The following is a 22,702-nucleotide window of genomic DNA, read 5'->3' as shown; positions in this document are numbered from 1 at the left end:
TTAGTATTATCAATCATTTTGATTAAATAATTTAATAATAAAATATATAGTTAGTCATTTATAATACATATAAATAATTATAAAAATATTTGTTATAATTAGTTTTGTTAATATTAATTGTAATATTACATATATTAAACTTCATATTTTATATATTTATTGCTTTTGTTTTGTTATTATTAGTATTTATAATTTTGATTGTTTATTATTTTAAGTAATTTAAATAAAATTTGTTAGAATTAGTGTTTTATTCATGTTAATATTAATAGCATACATTATTATTTAACATTACATTAGTATGTATTTAATGTTAAATTTTGCAAATAAAGATAATTATGAATACTAAAGACTAACTGTAATACTCCTAATTAGTGTTTTGTTAATATTAATAGTAATATCAAAGTTCATATTCTACCTTTTTATTAATGTTATTATTATTATTATTGATAACAATTTAATACCACTTTAATAATAAAGTAATTAGCAATGTTCAATACATAATTATATAATAAATTGTGTTGTAATTAGTTTTTAATATTAACAATAATGTTATTAAAAATGTTATTGTATTAAATAATTAAAAAAAAATTAAAATGAGTGTTTTATTAACATTAAAAGTAATATTATACATTATTATTTTATATATTTAATGATATTTTTGTTAGCTAATTCTGAATACTTAGACTAATTAATTTTAGAAGTAAAATAATATATTTACAGTCCTTTTAAGCTCTTTTATGAACGTTATTCATAAATGAAATGATTCCATGAATGGTGCGTGAGGAGTTAATTTGATTGGTTAACACAACGACTGAAGCGCGTGGTCATCTGTCCGCCGCAGCACAGATCAGCCATTGTGTGTCCGGTGAAGCGGCACACTTCCACAAACACATTATTGTGAAAGTCTCGATGGGCCGCACTGCCTCTGCTCGCCACATGGAAACATTTGCTTAAGTCATCTAGCTGAATACAACACTATTGTACGGCGGCTTGAGACTGCGATTGTGTATCAAAGAGAAGGCAGTGACCCGGCCTGAGAGAAAGATCTGAGGAGGACGTTATTCCACCCGTTCTCACTGTTGATTATTATTAGAGCTGGCGTTTTGAGGTTCTGATTAGTTTTACAGTGGTTGCTGCAGTGCAGCTCTTCAAATGAGAGTATTGCTGGCAGATTTGCTTTGCCGTCATTGGCTCTGGGAATCAGCTGTCAAGTTTCCATCAATGGATCGTTTGTTTGATGTTTCCCTCTGCAAGGTTGTTTAAAGTGTCCCAGAAGTCCCCGAATTCCCCTCAAGAATCAACTAAATACATCTATCTGTCTAAAAACAAACCTGCTCATGCTGAGATGCTGAGAGTTATAGATAGAATATATAGCTCTTATTAATGAGAAAACCAAGCAACTTTGATTCGTTCAGGCTTAAATTTCACCGTAAATACCACAAAATCACATTTACAGTATGTAAAATATGTTTGTTTGTGGTGTTTGCTAATCTAGCATCTCTATTATTATCGCTCATACTTATGCTTATGGATTTAAACACATCTGTGTTAAATTTAAGTATCAAAATGAATGTTCACACAAACATGAATGTTAAATCGTTTTAACAGAAACACATTGCATGTGCTGAAAAAAATTCAGCGTATTTAACAATTAATATATTAATATTTTGTTTCACATTATGAATAATACATTTTATATTAATAATATAATAATAATTTAATATGCTTGGGCTGCATTTTAAATACAATATCAATTATGTATGTATATATATGTTTACATTATAAATACTTGTATGTTAATCTAATAATATTAATGCTATATCAGTATATTTATATATAATGCAATATCAACATATTTAAATATTTTTTATGTTATTAATTAAATTGTATATTGATATAATTACAATAATATTAGTAATTTATAAGCTTGGGATTATTGATAAGTGTGATTATATAACAATTTAAAACTCTTCATTAATAAATTAATTGGTAATTTGAAGTATAAATTTTTATATATATATATATATATATATAACTGTATAACTTATTAATTTTTAATCATTTTCCTACTTTTATATAATAATATGGTAATTTAATGTAGTCTTGAGCTAAATTTACATATTAAATTTCTCATAAATTACATGTTTCAGACCTCAAAGTAAATTCTTTGTTACAGAATATAAATACAATATCAGTATATTTATATATTTTTTACATTAAGAATAATAAATAGTATATAATACAAATAATAAAATAATAATAATGTAATATATCCTTGGGCTAAAGTGACATTAAACATCACATAAACTACCAGTTTCAGTCCTCAGAAGTCAAAGTGAATTCTTTGTTACTTTATTTTATATAATATTTATTATATAACAATGTTTTATTATACAGATAAGGATTAAATGACTAGACTTCATTTGACTACAATTCTCTATTTCTTTTCCAGCTTTTTGTCGGGCTTTCCTTTCCTTACGAGGGCCCCGCCCCTCTGGAGGCCATAGCCAATGGCTGCACTTTCCTGAACCCAAGGTTCGACCCGCCTAAAAGCAGCAAAAACACAGATTTCTTCAAGGGCAAACCCACGCTCAGAGAGGTACTTCATTCTACTCATTTATCATTAGTTTTCTGAGTCTTTACTGTTCGCCATCGGTCGAATCTGATGTCCGTTTGCCTTTGACCCCAGCTGACCTCCCAGCACCCCTATGCTGAGGTGTACATCGGACGGCCGCATGTCTGGACTGTCAACATAGATGATCCTGCAGAGGTGGAGAACGCCATTAAAGCAATTCTCAGTCAGAAGGTACATACACACGTATACCGTCACTTGACAATCTCTTGCCCTTTCTGATTATCTTTATGTCAAAAAATGCACAAACGGTCACAGATTAGGACCAATTCTTTCCAAAATCCAACATTCAGCAGAGAATCACATCACGGGTACATTTAATATAGGCTTGAGCTAAATTTACACATTGAACATCACATAAAATACATACTTTAGTCCTCAGAAATAAAAGTACATTCTTTGTTACTTTTTTTGTACATATATATATATATATATATATATATATATATACACACATTTTTTGTTACTTTTATTTTACATAATATTTAATATAATAATCTAAAAATAAAAAAATGTTAATATTTTGGAATATAAACAATTGCCTATTATTTTGTTTTACATTATTATTTGTTTTACATTATGAATAATACATTGTGTTAATACTGAAATAATAATTTAAAATAGGCTTTATTATATTAAAATAGGCTTTGTTATAAATAAGGAATATAATCTCAATATATTAATATTTTGTTTTACATTATGAATAATACATTATAATCTAATATATAAAAAATAATCATCTTTATAAATACAATGAATATAAGTATAATATCAGTATATTAATATTTTGTTTTACATTATGTATAATACATTATATATTAATATAATAATAATTTAATATAGGCTTTTACATTATATTTATCTAATATAATATAATGAATTAAAATAATAGTATTAATAATAATATAAGGAATAAAAAATACCAATATATTGATATTTTGTTTTACATTATGAGTAATAAATTATGTATTAATAAATGTTCATATAAATAATTTATTTAAATAATATTTTATATAATATCTATAATTAACGTTTATCATAAATATAAATGTCAAAGTATTACTTAAAATATTGTTTACTTCATTTATGAGCCATTTTCTCACTGAGGACACCTTTTAAATGAGTTTTTGTCAATTATGTGGACATTTTTCAGCAAATTTGTCCCGTAAGTATGGCCAGGTTACAAATGTATACACACATTTACTTAGCTACCTAGATTAGGACACATTACAGTATTATATTAAGCATGATTACGTTATGTTAATAATTTTTCAAAACTTCAAAACTGGAGGTTAGGTCATATTTATCTGAGAGCAGTAGTGGCCCTAACATTATATCTGAGCATGTACACACTCATACACAGAGTCATTTCTGATGTTTTTCTTCATATTTTGTTTCAGATTGAGCCGTATCTGCCGTATGAGTTCACGTGTGAGGGGATGTTACAGCGTGTCAACGCATTCATTGAGAACCAGGTACCTTTGACTGAGTGTTTGTGGAAATACAAGGTTTGCGTGAGAATGTGTGTCACTCCACTTCATCTGAAAACACACGAGATGACATTAGACTTGACATGTCTGTAACTGTCATGTAAAGAATGCACGCTCGATCTGTAAAGGTACGCCCTTGTTCAAACTCTGTCTGTCTGTAGGATTTCTGTCACGGTCAGGTGATGTGGCCTCCTCTGAGCGCCATGCAGGTGAAGTTCGCTCCGCCAGGGAAATCCTGCAAACAGGTGTGTCAGGAAGAGCAGCTGATCTGTGAACCCTCCTTCTTCCAGCATCTCAATAAAGACAAGGATCTGGCCAGGTACAAACACCACAGTTCTCCATCCAGACAGCAGAGGGCAGTGTTGTATTTCACATGACTTTTATTGACTTTCTGCTTTAGAATTAAAAATCAGAATCACTATTTGCTTCTGCTGAGGTTGTGGTGGGATTTGCTTAAAATTTGCATTAGATTTGGACTATTTTTGTAAACAACTTGACCATGGGTCTCATTATAAAAATCTCATATTTCTTAGGAATATTAATTTAATTCCTGAACTGAATTTTATATTATTTAATCCTATGCACATTACTATGTTTTACTTATTTTTTTAAATTGATGCACATGATTATAATTGTTTTAATGCATGTAATTAATTTTTATTTTATTATTTTATAATGGAAATATTTGATTTACATTTTTATTAAATAAGAATGTATATTTATATTTTACACAAACACACACATACATCTTTATATATATATATATATATAATTTTTAAATTACTGGTAGATACCTATTTTAATGTAGTTTTCCATAAATGCAATTTCTATATTTTAAATATGTATTTTTATTAAATTCTTATATTTTATAATGTTAAATATTATTTTAATATTTAATTATAAATATTATGTATTAGATGCAGATTGTATTTCCCATATATATATATATATATATATATATATATATATATATATATATATATAGTTTTTTGTAAATATACAAAATTATTTTTTATTATATTTAAATATTTTATTAGATAAATATTTATGCTGTAAAATATTTTGTTATATATATTTATTTTTTATTTTAATATTTGATTATAAATATTTATTATATGCATATTTTTTATATTATATTGCATTAATTAAAAACATGATAATTTCATGGTTATGTAAGATACTTCTAAGAGTACAATGTTATTTAAATAGCACATAAATATTTGCATTTCATATCTTCAAACGTTCCCTCTTTCCATTTCTTGTGGCAGGTATGGTGTGGAGTGTAAGACGGTGGAGTCCGCCAACGATATCGTAGTCCCCGCCTTCAGTGAATCGGCGCAGCATTGCGTATTCCAGTCCGACTTGCTGCTCTTCAGCTGCGCCGGGGCTCATCAGTCCCTCACACGCATCTGTCCCTGCAGAGACTACATGAAAGGCCAGGTGGCGCTGTGCAAGGACTGCTTATAACATACGCACACCACACACACTTTGGCAACCCTGTACGACCAACCAGGCGGTGTTCGAAACCCGCCGTACTGGGCAATGCGGACAGTGCCAGTGTTTTAATGTGCGGTGATGCAATTAAATAATTCAGAGTAATTCAACTCTTGTTTTATTCCCATACACACACAAACAGACGTGTCGAATGGAAACGCTGGAGTGCGGCAGCTCTCGGCTAAGAGAAATCGATCTTGCCGACATAACGACAGATGGAGAGAGGAGAAAACCATTTATTTTGCTGGATTTATTTTTTGCGTGAACTTAAACATGTTTCTGCCTGGCATACTTGAAGCGGAGTGCAGGGAATCAGAACTTTACACTGCCACCTGCAGGCATGGAGGAAACACTGTACTGACATTAATTTCCCCAGTTTATCGTTCTGCTGTTTTTCTTTTTCGTTCTGTTTTTCTTTTTTGTTCTGTTTTTCTTCTCTCTCTGAAGAACGACTTTCATCATTGGACCAAGTTTCCAAGTCGGACGGTCTGACTCTGACAAACTTCACCCTTTTGAAGAGTGAAAACTTGCAGTGTGTGTGCGTTTGTGCGTGTGTTTGTGTGTGAGAATGCAATTGTTGTTTTAAAGTCATGGGGAAGCAGACTTTGCGAAGAAACCTCCCGAGTTTAACACTGTAACGGACGTTCCACTTATTGGCTATAACAGTTATGTAAATAACAGATACCGCTTTATTCTGCATGGTAGTTTATTTCCTGTGACGCAAACGGCAACTTGTAACAGCACATGCTAACACTGGGAGTTTTCAGTGTTGGTCACTATCCATGGTAAATATCGCAGTACTGCACAAGAGAACTGCCAGGTAAGATGTTGTAGTGAATTATTGCAAACCAGCCAGTATAAATTAGAACACAAACCAGTTGACCAAACTAACCATTGAGGAAGCTAGTAGATCGAGTTCCACTAAATTGGGTCACTTTTTGCTATTGAGTTGCCAAAAAGTGGCTCAGTTTACCCGAATATATGTGGATAAAGTAAATACCCAATACGATCGCAGATATTTCTGTAAAATTTTATCTTTATTTGTATAAAAAAGATATCTGTATAAAAGCAAAGTGTACATTACAAGCATAGAATACTTTTTCTTTGATTTTATTTTATGTTTAAAAACAGATTGGCCTTCTTGGTTTTTCTTTTAAAATGCCTATATTCTTGAATTTGCCTGCCTATCATAGGAAAAAAACATCAAATTTATTAGTTATTTGTGTTTTGGAATGAAAATGCACTATAGCGAAGGTCTGACACCCGATATTACAACACACTGTACAATTGTTTTAAAATTTGTTTTTTAATTTATTTTGTATACAGATCTTTATCTCTGCCTGTTAATTTTTATGTGACTATTTATAGAAAACAAAATTCTTTATAGAGGGAAATTTTATTTATCAGACTAATTTAAATGTAAGCGCATATGCTTGTCCAGAGTACAAAAGAGCTAAATTGAGTTTTTCTATTCATTTAGATTTGTTTTTAAAAATCATTGAAAACTATAAAACGTAAAGTTTAGCTGTTACTTAACATCATATAAATATAGTACAGCAAAGCATATCATAATTCCCTTTATTGTAGATACTCTGGACAAACATTGCGAACACAGTTTAATTGCAAAAGCCAGCAAAAACCTCATTTGATGTTTTTATCCAGTGTATGATTTCTGTAAACATTTGCACATTTGTAAATATAGATGGGTCTCTTCTAGTTTTCCACTCTTAACTTATACGATAGTTTTACGTTTGCGTTTCCGCTCTTTGTCGAGATCTGTACGTTTGTACGTAAAATGATGGTCTTCAGCCAAGCTATTGTTTCCTCTCGTTACATGATGTGCCTTCTGATGGTTACTAGAACTGTCTGGTTTGTTTTCCTTTATGAAATAAAAAGCGTTGAAGGCGGAATGCTAACTAGCTAAAAGCCGAAATAGTAGTCGAATAGCTGAAGTAGAGTCGGCATTTAGCATGAGATAGTTTTGCCAAACGTTTTGTGGTTGTTGACACGCAAAATCACACAATTAAACAAATGTATCTAGCTGACTAAAGTCGTTACACTTGGTTTACAGTATGAAGGACCATATGCCACCATTTCAAAAGTGTTTGTGTTCGTACGGCTTAGCTGTAGCTGTGGTCTTCATATTAATGACTGTCTCAAATGATATTAGATTACTTTAATGAAAATCGTGGCCAGTAATTCCATTAATATTGGAAAAATTGGAATGAAACAAATTATGAATGGAACCTTTTTTTCTTTTTTTTACAATTGTTCTGGTTTACTCTGGTGTTAATAATGGTCACTTTTATTTTGTTTTAAACTGAAATGCATTCACACATCAGACTGATTTATAAAGTGTTTCATTTGTTTTGGGGGGTGATTTTACATAGGTTATGATGAAAGATTTTAAGACATTCAAAAAATAAATAAACTGACGTAATTTGTTTTTCATTGAGGAATCAGTAGGATATATCTTTATTTTTCAAATAAAGTTTTTTTCTGTGACAACAGACATTTCTGTGTAAATATACATGTGTACTCCACAGCAACATAGTTGTATATACATTCATGTATCACATGACATTCGGATTCCACGGCGCCCCTGCGTGGATTAACATCGGCTCTTGCCAGCGTTTGTTCGAGCAATGATGCGAATTCAGTCAAACAAATAATGGCCCCAATCTTATGTTTATTTTTGGGCCTCCATTTTAAGTCCTCAGCACACTTCTACATGTGGTTTTAGAAACTCTGCCAAGAAAGTCCCATTTGCAGGGGCGTGTGCTTATGCCAAGTACCTCTGACAAGGGCTCAAGGTATTTAACATGTCAATAAATAACAGAGCAGTAAATTCGACCACACACCTGAAAAAACAGCGTAAGTCATACAGTTCTCAAAAAAAGCACAAACGTTACAGCAGAAATGTGCTTTTCACCTACAATCGAACTACGAACTGCCACTGGATAGCACATACGTAATCTGACTGGTTGTAACGTCACTGTTACGTACATCTGCTCCGCGGAGCTACAATATATTTGCTACATAAAATGCTTAGAAACTTGGCTTGTCCCAAATACACATTTAAATAGCCAAATTTTGTGGCAAAATTACAACAGTCTATGTAATACTTCAGAACTTATAACTTCACATCATGAAGGGTCAAGTTTTAAGGCTTTGTTACTGTGAGTAACGCGTTTGTGTGCCATTTAATAATTACAAGTTTCACCAAAAGCTAAATGCGAGGCTGGATTAAGCTATAACAACTGAACTTCACAGAACTTTACTGTTTCAATGGAGTGCGAAAGATGAAATTACATTATTCTAGCAAATGAAGCATTTCAAAAACGGCATGTTTTTATTCTAATGATAGCAGTTGATTTGTAGTCTAAGACTAGTGCTCTTTAAGTATTGAAAGTTTCTTCATGTATTATGTTTCGACATTGACAAGTACGTTACAATAAATATTAAAGTATTAGATATGAAAATGCCCTGTGTGTTGAGTAATATTCTACTTTAAAGTTTATGTAGGCAATCAGATGGCACGTTTTTAACAAGGAAAAACTAAACAAATTTAAGTTTAAACAAGGTCTCCATAAAGAAAAAACTGTAAAAATGTAGTTTCACCACCTCTTCCAATTTATTACTTTGACATTTTAGCTAAATTAATTTGGCATAACAATTTGTGCACTTTCAGAACGATCTATACTTGGTTTTTGGTCATATGATTGGCTTTTCTATTGTGAAACTTTATTGAAATCTAAGTTTGAATGTAAAGGTTAAAAATTTTGATTGAATGAATTGTCTATTACTTTAGTTCATTGAATATGAAGTTTTTACAGGTTTCCACAAATGTGACAAACCTTTCTATTCTAATAAAGAACTATGAGGTAAAATAAATAAACAAATAAATAAAACAAACTAATCAAAAACGACAATCTGTGTTAAGTTTACCTGATAAACCTCTTCCCCCCATAACCTGAACATTTAAAGATGTTAAATCATTTTTTTCCTTTTGATAATCTGCGCAAATCATAATCCATAAAGTTCTTCAGAGACACGTACTGAATGTGATTTAATCTGGGTTTAAAATATCAGATGTCAAATTGGTTGCCACATTCTGAGGTGTCTTGTTTCAGCTCCACGGCTCATTGCCAGCTCCAACAATACAGTAATACACATTTTATATATGCAATTGTCAGTTTTCCCTTTCAAATCCATATTTACAGGGGGAGTTTGTGGTTGCGTTTGCCCTGAGGCAAGGACAAGTGTGTGTATGTGTTGTGTTTTCCCACTCAGGAGAATCTCCACAAGAGTGTTTATGTGTGTTGAGTTGTCCAGAATCAGAATCCTACTCGAAACGCTCGTAATGTCTCGTCTGCCTGACGCGTGGGACCATGTCCTTTAACAACCTGTCAAAGAAAGAAGAAAAGTGTCACTCATTCTCATGTCAGTGTGTTTATGGCAATATTAAATAATATTATACTTTAATGTTCATGTGGACATTAAGTTGGTTTATCGAAAAATATTTTCGCATGAAAAAAAATTAAGATATCTTAGTATCTACAAAAACTTAATTTAAAGACCTCTTCAATTTATTAAATGGACTTTTCAGTAAAATTGTTTCAACATAACTTCAATTTGTGCACGTTCAGAGTAATCCATACTTCATTTTCTATCATATGTTTGGCTTTTCAATTGTGAAATTTTATTGAAATCTCCATTTGGATGTAAAAATGAGAACTTTTGAAATTGTATGTTGAATTAAAAAACTAGAATGTAAAATCTAGTCATTAGTGCAACTGGTTTGCAATGTTTAAATCCTGTTATTTCCTATAATTTAGGCCTCAATACATATCTTAAATTTAAGATTTATGTATTTGAATTGCATATAAAATTTCCATCCATTTGGATTACTCAGTTTTAACATAAACAAACTAATAAACTTAATGTGATGCATATTTGTCAGTCATACTTTAATGAAACGGGTAAGATTTTGCACTACAAAAAAATCATGGCATAGTTTATTATAGTATATTATAAATAGTCATATTTTTTAAAATGCATAAAATGTATTCTGTTAAAAAGTATCAACCTAAAATATGCCTAGATGTGGAACAAGCAATATATTGAATTAGTTAAAATGAATGAGATTAAAACAAATTGGATTTATTGATGATAAATATATGAACCTGGTTATTGTGTATTTAAATTCAGTTTATTAGTTTACCTAAACCTCACTCCAGACCAAGACGATATCAGTCCGCTTCAGATATGTGTCTGCATCAGGTCAGTAACTAGTTGGCATGTCTGTTCTTCCTATGTGGAGTAGCGTATTAAATTAATGAGAGTTTAAACGTGCTCATGTGAACAGCTTTTATATACAGTAGTTCTGTTGTGTTTGTTATGTTTTTCTGAGAATAGACATGACTGTTTTCTTCACTGGAATTCCTACATAACTTGTAACATTCTAAAACAACATTCGGACGCAATAAATACTACATTAAGACAATTCTAAGATGGCATTCTATGTGTTTGTCATGTGTACTAAAGTCTGTCAATCATCATAAGAGCGCCACCCTCAGGCTAAATAACGCAAGGACAGAATTCTGCCAAAAGTGTGTCTGATGGGTTCAGCGATTAGGATATAAAGCTTAGCTACAAAATGTTTATTATAAACTAGCGCTAAGACCCAGAATCTGCCCTACCTAAATTTACGGCCAGGAGACGCTATTGAAAATATGCATTATATTAAGTTTATTAGTTTAATGATAAATGATGCATGATGGTAGTCTAAACAATTCTGTGTGCAAGTTACAATAAACTGTAAATATAACACTATGTATTTATTGACATAGTATGCCACAATGACACGGTTAAACTCAGCATACAGCTCTGGAGCTCTCAAGGATGAACCTGTCACTTCAAACTAAATGACCTCCGCTTAATGGAACACTGTGTGCTTTTAGGAAAGGAGACACAGCAGGTGGAATTTTACAGCTTATATATTTACATTTACACTCAAAGTTATGTCAACAAGTCATTTACCGTTCGATTTTCAGTGGGAAATGTTCCAGATGTATACGCATACAATTCCCTGAATGTTTGGTGTATGTGCGTGTTACGTCTTCATTTCCATTACAATAAGTCAAACACTAATTACAGTCTCTAGGCTATGATATTATAATAATTGCTTGAAATTATGTTAGTTGGCATCATGTGCTATTTAACCAACAAAATGCTACATAATTAGTTCCCTATCAGAGGCTTTAGTTAAACCCTCAAGCATATTTACAGTTGCACCAAAGACAAACAGAGTCATGCCTGAAATTCCTCAAGTGAGCAAGTACATTATTAAATGACTGTTTATAAAAGTTTTGTGCTGTTGAAGAAACATGGTACTTTTTGAAAATGTTTGTATTAGTATCATAGGTGTATAATTATATACTACTACTATTTGTATACCATTATAGCTTTTGTTAATATTTTGAATTAGGTTTTATTTTTTTCATTTTAATTTTAGTTAGTTATTTTGTTGGGTTTTTTTTTTTTTTATTAGTTTTTTATTAGTTTTTAGCTAAACTAACTAAAACTAAAAAAAAAAAAAAAAGTTTTTAGTTTTTGTTTCAGGCTAATTTAGTACTTCAACTTTAAATAAAAATGAGAAATGTTGACTTGGCAACTAGCTGAAATAAAAAATAAGTTTAAGTTTTTATATTTTATTTAAGTTAATGTTTATTCAGTAAACTAGCTACAGTTACGATTCATTTTTGAGTAACAGAACATTGTTTTTTGACTTTTAACTCTTTCCCCGCCATTGACAGAATTTTCCAGCTTTCCGTATTTTCTCTGTTATAAGGTAGGGGGCGCTATTATGCATCTTCTAAAAGAGTAGAGAATCTCCAGATCAAAACACAGGCAAAAAAGAGCAGAAATATGAGATAAAAGCAATGCTTATGCACTTTGTAGTCTTTGGAGAAAAGAAAGAAAAAAAAAAAACACTATTTTCTCAGATTTTTGTTCAAAAGTGTTGATAAAAAAAAAAAAAAAATTAAAAAAAAAAGGCACAAAGCTAGAATAAAACGGGGCTTTTTTTGTTTAAAAAAAACAAAACAATAATAATTTTAAAAAGTGCTGGTGGGGAAAGAGTTAAATATTAAAGTAACGTTTTGCTTTTTACACTTAAAAACTACTCAAAAACTTAAAAACTACTTAAAATGTATTAGTGCACCTTGAAGGTTTCATATTTGAGTTGGATTGGGACTCTTACTTGACTCCGTAGGCGAGAATGATCAGTCCGATCAGAACCCCGATGGACGCGTCCAGGAACCAGACGCTAGGTTCATGTTTGAACACCTCGGCGCTGATTAGGATGGAGAATCCCATGACACCTCCAACTAGGGAATTAAAACCTGGAAATAAATAATTACGTAAATGTAAAAATATCAGAAAGAGCAGCATGAACATTCTGCTAAATTTCTACTTTTGTGTTCCACAGGAAAAAGAAAGTCATACGGGTTTGGAACAGCATAAGGATGAATAAATTGACAATACGTTCTCCTTTTTTTTTTTTTTTTTAAGCAAACTTTACTATTAAACAAAAACGATTCTTCATCTTTTCAGATTATAAATCTTCTTGACATTCTGTTTAAAGATATTCAGTAATTCATGTGCTAACTAGCTGATGTAGCAGCAGTCTTGGATGTTTGGACAGCTGGTGAATTTCACATGTGTTTATCTCGCGTACGATTCAGTGGCTCCACGATGGGTGTGTGTTTGCGCTACTGAGACGGTTGGTGTACACAGAAGAGCGTTGCTTGACATTAGCAATTACTGTCACGCTGTGTGTGACAGATATTAACCAATCCCAGTTAAACATACAAAAGTATTGTACACTGTTTGCTCCATTTAAGTTAAACAATACATATTTTCAAAGTTGTAAATAAAGATTTTTACAAGAAAATACCATTTCTGTTTTCTACTTTTTGTAATTATTTGTGAAATTGACTAGCAATTCCTTAGTGAAAATTGTTTCAAAGTAAATCCTACACCAAGAGTGTTTAAATTATGTTTGTGTGTGTGTGTGATATCGATTACAAAAATTACAAACAAAAGTTTGGTCAGTTAGAAAAGCCAAAAGCCACATGATTTAATTTTAACTGTGTGTGCGTGTGTGTGTACATGTCCATCTGTTCATATCTGTCTATATATATGTCTGTCTCTGCACTCCCATCTGCTCATCTGTCTATCTACTCGTCTGTCGCATTTTCTTTTTCAGTTTTTTTTTTTCAAACAAAAATGCCATAAAACTACCATAAAAGAAGGCCATGCCATGTGTGAATTGTATTTAATGTTGTCTTAAGTCATAAAATCATATTTGTTATCATTTTGAAGCTTGACCATCTTTCCATCTTTCAATATATGGAAAAAAACACATTCTACTAAACATCTGTAAAAAAAAAAAAAAAAAAAAAAAAAAAAAAACAGATCTCGCCCCCCACTGACTAGCATAGTAAATGGGGGCAAGATTTGCTTGGTTACTGACATTCCTCCAAATATATTCCTTCGTGTTCCTTCCTTCGTGAAAGAAATTCATACAGGTTTGAAACTAATTGAGGGTGAGTAAATGATGACAGATTTTTTTTTTTTTTTTTTTTTGTGAACTGTCCCTTTAAGCGTAAACGTAATGTATTTAATCTTAAATTCAGTGGGAATTAAATCATTTTTGGGAGTTGATTGAATTGGCTTTTAAGCCAATATGGTCACATGTAAAATCCTGCTCCTTCTAGCTCATAAGAAGTTAAAAAGGGAGGAGCTAAGGTGAAATAAGACCAGACACGTTGCCATGGCACTGTGAATAATAAATCAGGCTGGCCATCACCACGGTAACCCGGTGGGTTTCCGGGGAAACGTACCATCAGTGATGAGGGCCCTGCTGGTGAGGACTTTCCCCAGCATGAACTTACAGACGGACAGAATCGTGCACACCACCCCGCTGATAACAGATACACTGTACAGAAAGTCATCCTGGAGAAAGAGAAAGATAGAGACATTATCATACTGAGCAAGACGTGATGTTCAAGGGTCAAGTGCACTGTTTTATTCAACAGCAATTTATATAATCACTGTAGAAGAAATCATGGGAGGAGGTGAAAAAGGGCTGCGTTTAGGTATACTAAATGGGTAACAGGACTACATTGTTGTCACATTACCTCATTATAGTGCATGGCCAATACAGAATTTTTGTATCTTTCTTTCATTTTTGTTCAAAAATGCAAATTTTGATCAAATAATGAGTCACGTTATATTCAGAATAGCATACTACCATACTATTCTTACTATTTCTGCAGTCTATAGTATGTATAGAGTACTTCTGCACTCACTGAACTTAACATGCTGGTAGCCAAATGTTCTGATAATAATGTAGCGTTATACTCTTTGAAGTGTTTCTTACTGCATAAATACAGTACTGTCTAGTATGCAGTACATACCACGTAGTATTCTACTGGAATGGAATTGTTTTTAAAGTGTAAAATGCTAGTAGTGAAGTATGCTAGTATTCTGAACCTAGCAAAGGTTGTGGAATATGTTCAGAATAGAATATATAGTACTGTTTGTTTGTTATTTAAAAACAGTATGCAGTATGCAACAGTAAACATTTTTAACTGTAGCATACTAAATTGTGACATTATTCCTCGCATAAAATTGCTAAAAAAAAAAAGTTGCATACTATGCACTTGCCGCAGTGAACATGAGGTTTTTTGACAATAATGTAGTGTACTACTGTTTGAAAAGTCTTAAACTGCTTAAATAAACTTTTAAATAAACTTTTGCTGATAATTTACTCGCCCCCATGTCATCCAAGATGTCCATGTCTTTCTTTCTTCAGTCGAAAAAAAATTAAGGTTTTTGATGAAAACATTCCAGGATTTTTCTCCATATAATGGACTTCAATAGACACCAAACAGTTCAAGGTACAAATGACAGTTTCAGTGCAGCTTCAAAGGGCTTTAAACGATACCAGACGATACCAGACAATGAATAAGGGTCTTATCTAGCGAAACGATTGGTCATTTTCGAAAAAAATACAACTTTATATGCTTTATATAAACAAACGTTCGCCTTCTAAGTGCCTCCGCCAAAACCGCATTTCTGTATTCTCCAAAAAGCTTACGCTGTATGTCCTACGCATTCCCTATTCAACTTACGGAACCAACGCAGCGCCAGTTACATTTTTTTTACGTAAGTTGAATAGGGAAGGCATAGGTTTGTTTATATAAAGCATTTACAGTTGTATTTTTTTCGAAAATGACCGATCGTTTCGCTAGATAAGACCCTTATTCCTCGTCTTTGAAGCTGCACTGAAACTGTAATTTTGACCTTCAACCGTTTGGAGGCCATTGAAGTCCACTATAAGGAGAATAATCCTGGAATGTTTTCATCAAAAACCTTAATTTCTTTTCGACTGAAGAAAGAAAGACATGAACATCTTGGATGACATGGGGGTAAGTAAATTATCAGGAAAAGTTTATTTGAAAGTGGACTAATCCTTTAATACTGTTTCAGTATACAGTATATACTGCGCTGTATGCAGTAAGTAGTACGGTATTATTCCGGACAAAGTTATGGGCTATTATTCAGAACTGAATACTAGAGCAGGCCTACTGTTTCCTATTAAAAACAGTATGCAGTAAGCATAAGTAAACATTTCAGATAGTAGCATACTAAATTTTTGTCACATTAAGTGCATGTTTTCAGTTATCTCATGCATACAAATCTGCAAACCGCACACTTGCCAAAGTAATAAACATGCACAGTAATGGGATGTTTGGACAGTAAAGTTTGCTGCAGTCTATTGCTGCATAATATATATTCTATTAGCATATGTTATACTGCGCAGTATGCAATAAGTAGTACATTAGTATTCAGGACACAGTCAAAGTTATGGGATATGTTCAGAATGGAATACTTGCATACTGTTTCCTATAAGAAAAACAAAACAGAATGCAGTATGAAACAGTAAACATTTCAAACTGTAGCATACTAAATTTTTGCCACATTATTTCATGCATACAAAAATGTATATACTACTGTTGTACTGTACTGTAAAACTTTGCATACTGCATACTTGCTGAAGTGAACATGCAAGGTAATCCGGTCTTTTGATGATAATGTAGCATACTATGGTTGAAATGTTTATTGCTGCATATTTCATACAGTTTCAGTACATACTGCACAGTGTGCAGTAAATGGTATGCTAAGTCCAAATCTGGGTATTCCACGCATGCAATTATAGTATGCATACTGCAAAACTAGTATGAGAAGCACCTATAGATATGTTAGAAAGCAATATGAATGGAAATGAGTGCAGAGACAATAAAAGGATGCAAAAAAAGATGAAGAGAGTTGCCTTCTCAGCCTGAGCAGAATCATTAAAATTGTGCGCTGGCCTTGCAGACGTGAAAAAATGCAACGCTGCAAGGTTCCCACCATCAAACATAACGTCCAACACAAACACGCACACACAAACGGCCAGTCAATGCATCATTTATTCCCTCCACATAAAACGATATGATGGATCTTCTGGTGAGAAAACCTCATCAATATTGATGTCAGGTGAAGAAAGCAGAAAACAATGAGGTTTGTGTCTCACGAAAAGTGTCGAACAACTCTAACCCTCCTAGAATTGTTTAAAAACAACCTCATGCCCTCGCATTTATCACAAACGCTGTCTGCCTGCCCACAAACATCCCACAATGTCTCTCTCTGAAACGTCTCTGATGATCCATTTCAGTGAGAAATCAGGGATTTGGTAGCAGTTGCTCTATCAAAATTTTTTATGGTTGTGTGCCTTTAATAAAAACCTGTAAACATCATTTAGGGCTTTATTTTTGTGTCGTTTTCATGACTTTCACAGAGGTTAGCTGCCTAGAGAATCTGAACAGTCCATTTATGTGAGATGTTTATTTTATTTTGTCTACAGGCAAAAACGTGTTTTTTTTTTTTTTGTTTGTTTGCTTTTTGATTTTGGGCTATTTGGCGTTCCATAACGTATCTTCTTTTAGACTCTTGGAAAGAAAACATCCAAAATACACATTTAAGTGTTTGTTTTAGTACTTAATCTTTTTGCATGTGTAGATTTCAATAACAATACAAATCTTTAAAGTCTGTTTTGTTTTTTTTCAAAATTAGTTTTTATTTCCATTTCAGCAGCACTTACACAAAACAGTTATTCCTCTCTATATTCTGAAGGTATTTACTGACGGGTTTGATTTATCATTTGCCTAATTTTATACAACATTTTATTCCTAAAAACATGGTGAAAATGTATTTTATTTCTGGCAGTTGACAATATTTCCGATCTATGGAGTGATAAAAAGAGATCCCCTTTGTAAAAATTGAAGGTTCTAATACGTCAACAAAATAAAACAAGATTTCTTTAAAAAAAAAAAAGAACCTGATAATCTGCATATGTAAACAACATTTCAGAAAACTTGTAATACAAAATTTAATGTGGTACTGTACTGTGATTAAGGCAAGACACTACCAATGAACAGGGGAAAATTTTCCCCTATTCATCGGTAGTGTCTTGCCTTAATTTAACAGGTTCACGACAGGAAGTGCAAATGGCTCAGATGAGGACTATTACAGGAATTCAGTGGAAGATTGTTGTATTGATTTTATGGCACCTGAAAAACGGTCAGTCTTTCTCAGAAACATGCATGGAATTGCAAAAGGGGGCAGTCCATCTCAAACACCTTGTTCAGAACAGCTTATTAACATTTAATTAGAGAACGAAAGAGCATGAGAGAGAGAGAGTATGTGAGAAAAAAATGAGAGAGAAAAGAAGGGGGAAGTGTTTCTGACATCAGCAGCAGATGAAGAGAGAGAGAAATATTGGATCTATTTTTAGGCTGCGCTTGTATGCGCCAAAACCAAGCTTTACACGCTGAGACAGGAACAGGAATCCTCCAGAGAGAAGCCAGAGTCCTGATTAAAACATCAGCACAGCGTCTCTCTCTCTCTCTGCCTCCTCCTATTCCTCTGTATCTCTCATCTGGTTATCGTCTTCTCTTTTACACTCTAATTATGTTTGCTACACACTTAAAAATAAAGGTTTACAGTCTCATGCCTTTCAGAAAATGACATGGCAAAACCTTTTAAGTTTTCAAATGTCATAATAGAACCTTTTTATGTTCCCACAGTATTAAAAGAATCTTTTAAAGTTCCCATGATGTCAACCTTTCTGTCCTCATGGAACTTTTTTTTAGTTCACATATCATAATAGAACCATTTTTAGTTCTTTCTATGTCATACAGTAAGTAGAATCTTTTTCAGTTATGTCATGATAGAATATTTTTTATTTCTCATAATATCATGATAGAACCTTTTTTAGTTCTTATTATGTCATCATAGACATTTTTGTTCCCATTGTCATAGAACCTTTTTTAGTTCTTGTTGTCATGATAGAACCTTTTTTTACATTTTTGTTGTCATCATAGGACCTTTTTGTTCTCATTGTCATCATATAACTTTTTATTAGTTCTTCTTGTCATCAGAGAACCTTTTTAGTTCTCATTATAGACCTTTTAAGTTCCTGTCATGCCAAAATTGTTTTTTTAGAACATGTATGCACTTATTTCAAGAACGCAAGAAGGTTTCATTTTTAAAACTAGTAGCAAGACTCATTAACAAAGTTCATAATGTGCTATGTTTGGTTCTTGATAAAAAAAAAGAGGGTTATTTCCTTAACTTTTAGGAATGTACACTCTTAAAAATTAAGGTTCCAAAGGGACTAAAAGGTTCCACCTTTTAGTGAACAGTACTTAAAAGAACCATTTTTTGTCTTAGTGTGAAGAGTATTTTAAAAAAGTACCTTTTTCCACTATAAAGAACCTTTTGTGCACTGGAAAGGTTCCATAAATGTTAAAGGTTCTTCATGGAAACACGTCAATAAAGAACCTTTATTTTAAAGAGTGAAGAAGTGAAATCTTTACACCACAGATGCAGTACCAGACCAAGGCTTTAGGTGTCTCATTTCATCACAGGAAGATGGATGGAGAAATAGATTGAGAAAGAGAGTGAGTGATATTGGAGGGGTAACTGGTTTAGGGAAAACTATTTCCCCTCTTGATGTTGCCTGGCAACAGTGATATCAGACTATTCTAATCTCGTCTGTGACTTCACACCTCGTCTCCATCGTGTTCATTCAGCTTTACACTTGTGCTGTTTAGCAGGCGCCGTTAGGGAAAACTCACACAACCAGCGACATGAAAAGATGAAGTGTTGTGTTTGCGTGTGGCGTCCTTTTTCTGAGAGACTCTTGAATGGAGTTACAGTCAATTAAATGTCAGCGGGGAAATAAGATGCGAGAGTATGAATGCTTAGAGCAAATAAACATGGAAATATATTTAAAAAATTGAATCAATTAAGCTCTTAGAATATAGAATAACAGTTGGTTGCAACAATCAATCAACCAACCAATCCAATGAATGAATCAGAGAGTGAATGAATGAATGAATGAACAAAAGAATGAATGAATCAACTGCTGGAACCATCAATCAACAAATCTAATGAATGATTCAGTGAGAGAATGAACAAACAAATGAATCAACCAGTGGAACAATATATCAACCAATGTAATGAATAAATCAACGACTCAGTGAAAGAACAAATTATAGAATCAACCACTAAAACAAACAATCAACCAATCAAATGAATGAATCAGTGAGTGAATGAATGAATGAACAAACAAACAAATAAATCAACCACTGGAACCATGGCTGTGTCCAAAATCGCCCTATATACCCTTAAATAGAGCTATTTGAGGGGACAGCCATTGCACAATGCACCACAACAATGAGTGTACAACCAATGTACATTCATCAGTTAGAGAATACCCATAATTCACTGTGAGAGTCACACGGCGATGAATTCTCGCATCTCGCCAGAAGATGGCGCCCGCAGCTGAATCATCCATCCATTTTCCAAACTGCTGGTCCAATGAGGCTATAGCATAATATCATTCCTTTTTAATTAATTGTTAAATATTGAAGTTTAATTAAGGTTTACACTTAAGGTTTCCAAGACAGAGTTCAAGATAAATCTTTTCATTACTTACTGGAGCTGCCAGCTTGCTAAGTTTCAAATCATAATTAGACAGGAAGCACAAACGATGCAAAAGAGACTTTCCGGCACACTCAGTGTCCGAATTCACTCACTCGTTTTCATTCACTCCTTCAAGTGAACTATATTAATGGAGTAATGTAGGGAATAGCGAATGAGGGTATGGGGGCGATTTCGGACACAGCCCATCAATCAACAAATCCAATTAATGATTCAGTGAGTGAATGAACAAACAAACGAACTAATGAATCAACTAATGCCATGAATAAATCATTGAGTCAGTGAATGAACAATTGTGTGTTTGTTGTTTTCTTACCACTTCTGGTTGCATTTTTGTGGCGAGATCATGGATCGCTTTCGCCAGGATAGTGATGGCCGACAAGATGAACACGACCCCAAGGATAACACATGCTCTGGAAAACACACACACAGGTACATTAAGTAACCCACAGCATCATTTCAACTGATGCTTTATTGAGTTCACGGTCGAATTCCCCTCCTGTGTCTGAGTCAGTTAATAAAACACGACTGAAGCTTCTGCTCGATTTAAGTGCCTCATTCTCATTAGGCCTGTCAAGCCCTCGGTTTATAAATGAAGGCGGCGAGGGCTGTAGTTGTCTAATTAAGCCTGGTTAATAGGCAAGATCTGTTCCACAATTTACTCAGGCACAGGGGTAGTTTGGTTAAATCTGATGAAGTTTTGGTGTCTCTGTTTAGTGTCTCTGTTCTGTGTGCTCTGTTTCTCACACACGGATCGTAACGGCTTTGCAAGCTGTTAAATCTGCTTTTTGGTTAGTGATTAATTAGTCAAACCAAACAAACAAACACAAACAGCTACAGTCTCCGGAGATCAAATTAGAATGAAATTAAGACATGCAGATTAATTTAATCTAGTTTATCTAGTATTCAGGCCAAGGAGGATCCCCACTGATGCTGTAGAGATGTTTGTATGCTAGGTTGATGTTTGTTTTGATGGTCGACTGAATTTAATATTTAGTGTGTTCTAAATATTTTTATCAATACATACATACATCAAAAAATTCAATCCATGTTCAATCTAAAAAGCTGTGAACTTGCATTTTATTAGAAACTCTTTTAGAAACATTTATTTTCAGGTTCTGACTGACAACCAACATGCTATCTGCAAGCTAACCGCTAATTTGGGGTTGTTTTTTAAAGAATGCTAGCAGGCACTGTCCTAGCATCCACTCAGAACACCTTAGTAACTGCATAACAACTCCATAGCAATCCCCTAGCAACACTTTAGTAACCACATAGCAACTCCCTAGCATTGGCCTAGCAATCACACAGAACACCTTAGTAAGCGCAGAGAGACACAGTAACAACCACTTAGCAACACTCTAGCGACTGCTCAGAACACTTTAGTACCTCCATACCGACGCTCTAGCAACCACTTAGAAAATCACTCAGAACACCTTAGCAACCACCTAGCAATATCCTAGCATCCACCTTAATAACAGCATATAGACTCATTTAGAGCTGGCGTCACAGTTATGTCACTTGCAGCTGAGTGCGCATAGTGGTGGCAGAAAAACAGCGGTAACAAGTGGAGGAAAATGGGCAAAATCCACAGAATAAAATGTTTTGTTGTGCCGTTGGATGTCAGAATCGAAATGCAAAAAAATATAGTCTTCATTTTTATTGAATACCGTCGTTGAAGACGCCCTTTGAAGCTAAACGCAGATGTTTATGTTGCAAGTCACAGACTGGACTGATGAAACCTGCAATGATTAGTCTTCTATTAAAACATGAATTTGATGTAAATAATAAGTCTACATAATATTCATATATGCAGTTCATAGTGGGTATGCATACATAGCAGTTACAGCATGAAATAATATTTAAACCTATAACATTTTTATCTCACAATTCTGACTTTTTCTTGCATTTGCGTGTTTATATCAACCAGTTCAGACTTTATAACTTGCAATTGTGAGTTTATATC

The 22,702-nt window shown here is 33.1% G+C and overlaps 2 protein-coding genes across 2 annotated transcripts in view; one reads left to right on the top strand and one right to left on the bottom strand.

Moving 5' to 3' along the window:
* Window positions 1-8,071, top strand: part of mgat5 (alpha-1,6-mannosylglycoprotein 6-beta-N-acetylglucosaminyltransferase) — a 65,419-nt gene extending 57,348 nt beyond the window's left edge. Inside the window, exons 13-17 of the mRNA XM_051908433.1 lie at window positions 2,453-2,599; window positions 2,690-2,806; window positions 4,033-4,107; window positions 4,284-4,441; window positions 5,391-8,071. Of these exons, the coding sequence (XP_051764393.1) occupies window positions 2,453-2,599; window positions 2,690-2,806; window positions 4,033-4,107; window positions 4,284-4,441; window positions 5,391-5,589 (696 nt within the window). The 3' untranslated portion in view covers window positions 5,590-8,071. The remainder of the gene's footprint in view (window positions 1-2,452; window positions 2,600-2,689; window positions 2,807-4,032; window positions 4,108-4,283; window positions 4,442-5,390) is intronic.
* tmem163b (transmembrane protein 163b) overlaps window positions 8,057-22,702 on the bottom strand; it is a 31,484-nt gene continuing 16,838 nt past the window's right edge. The window contains exons 5-8 of the mRNA XM_051908434.1: window positions 21,053-21,149; window positions 14,526-14,637; window positions 12,881-13,022; window positions 8,057-10,022 (exon numbers count right to left, since the gene is read on the bottom strand). Coding sequence (XP_051764394.1) covers window positions 9,962-10,022; window positions 12,881-13,022; window positions 14,526-14,637; window positions 21,053-21,149 — 412 coding nt within the window. The 3' untranslated portion in view covers window positions 8,057-9,961. The remainder of the gene's footprint in view (window positions 10,023-12,880; window positions 13,023-14,525; window positions 14,638-21,052; window positions 21,150-22,702) is intronic.

Source organism: Ctenopharyngodon idella, chromosome 10, assembly GCF_019924925.1.
Source record: "Ctenopharyngodon idella isolate HZGC_01 chromosome 10, HZGC01, whole genome shotgun sequence".
Classification (NCBI taxonomy): Eukaryota; Metazoa; Chordata; class Actinopteri; order Cypriniformes; family Xenocyprididae; genus Ctenopharyngodon; species Ctenopharyngodon idella.
Note: the sequence above shows the minus strand (reverse complement) of the source record. Positions and strands in the feature narration are given on the sequence as shown.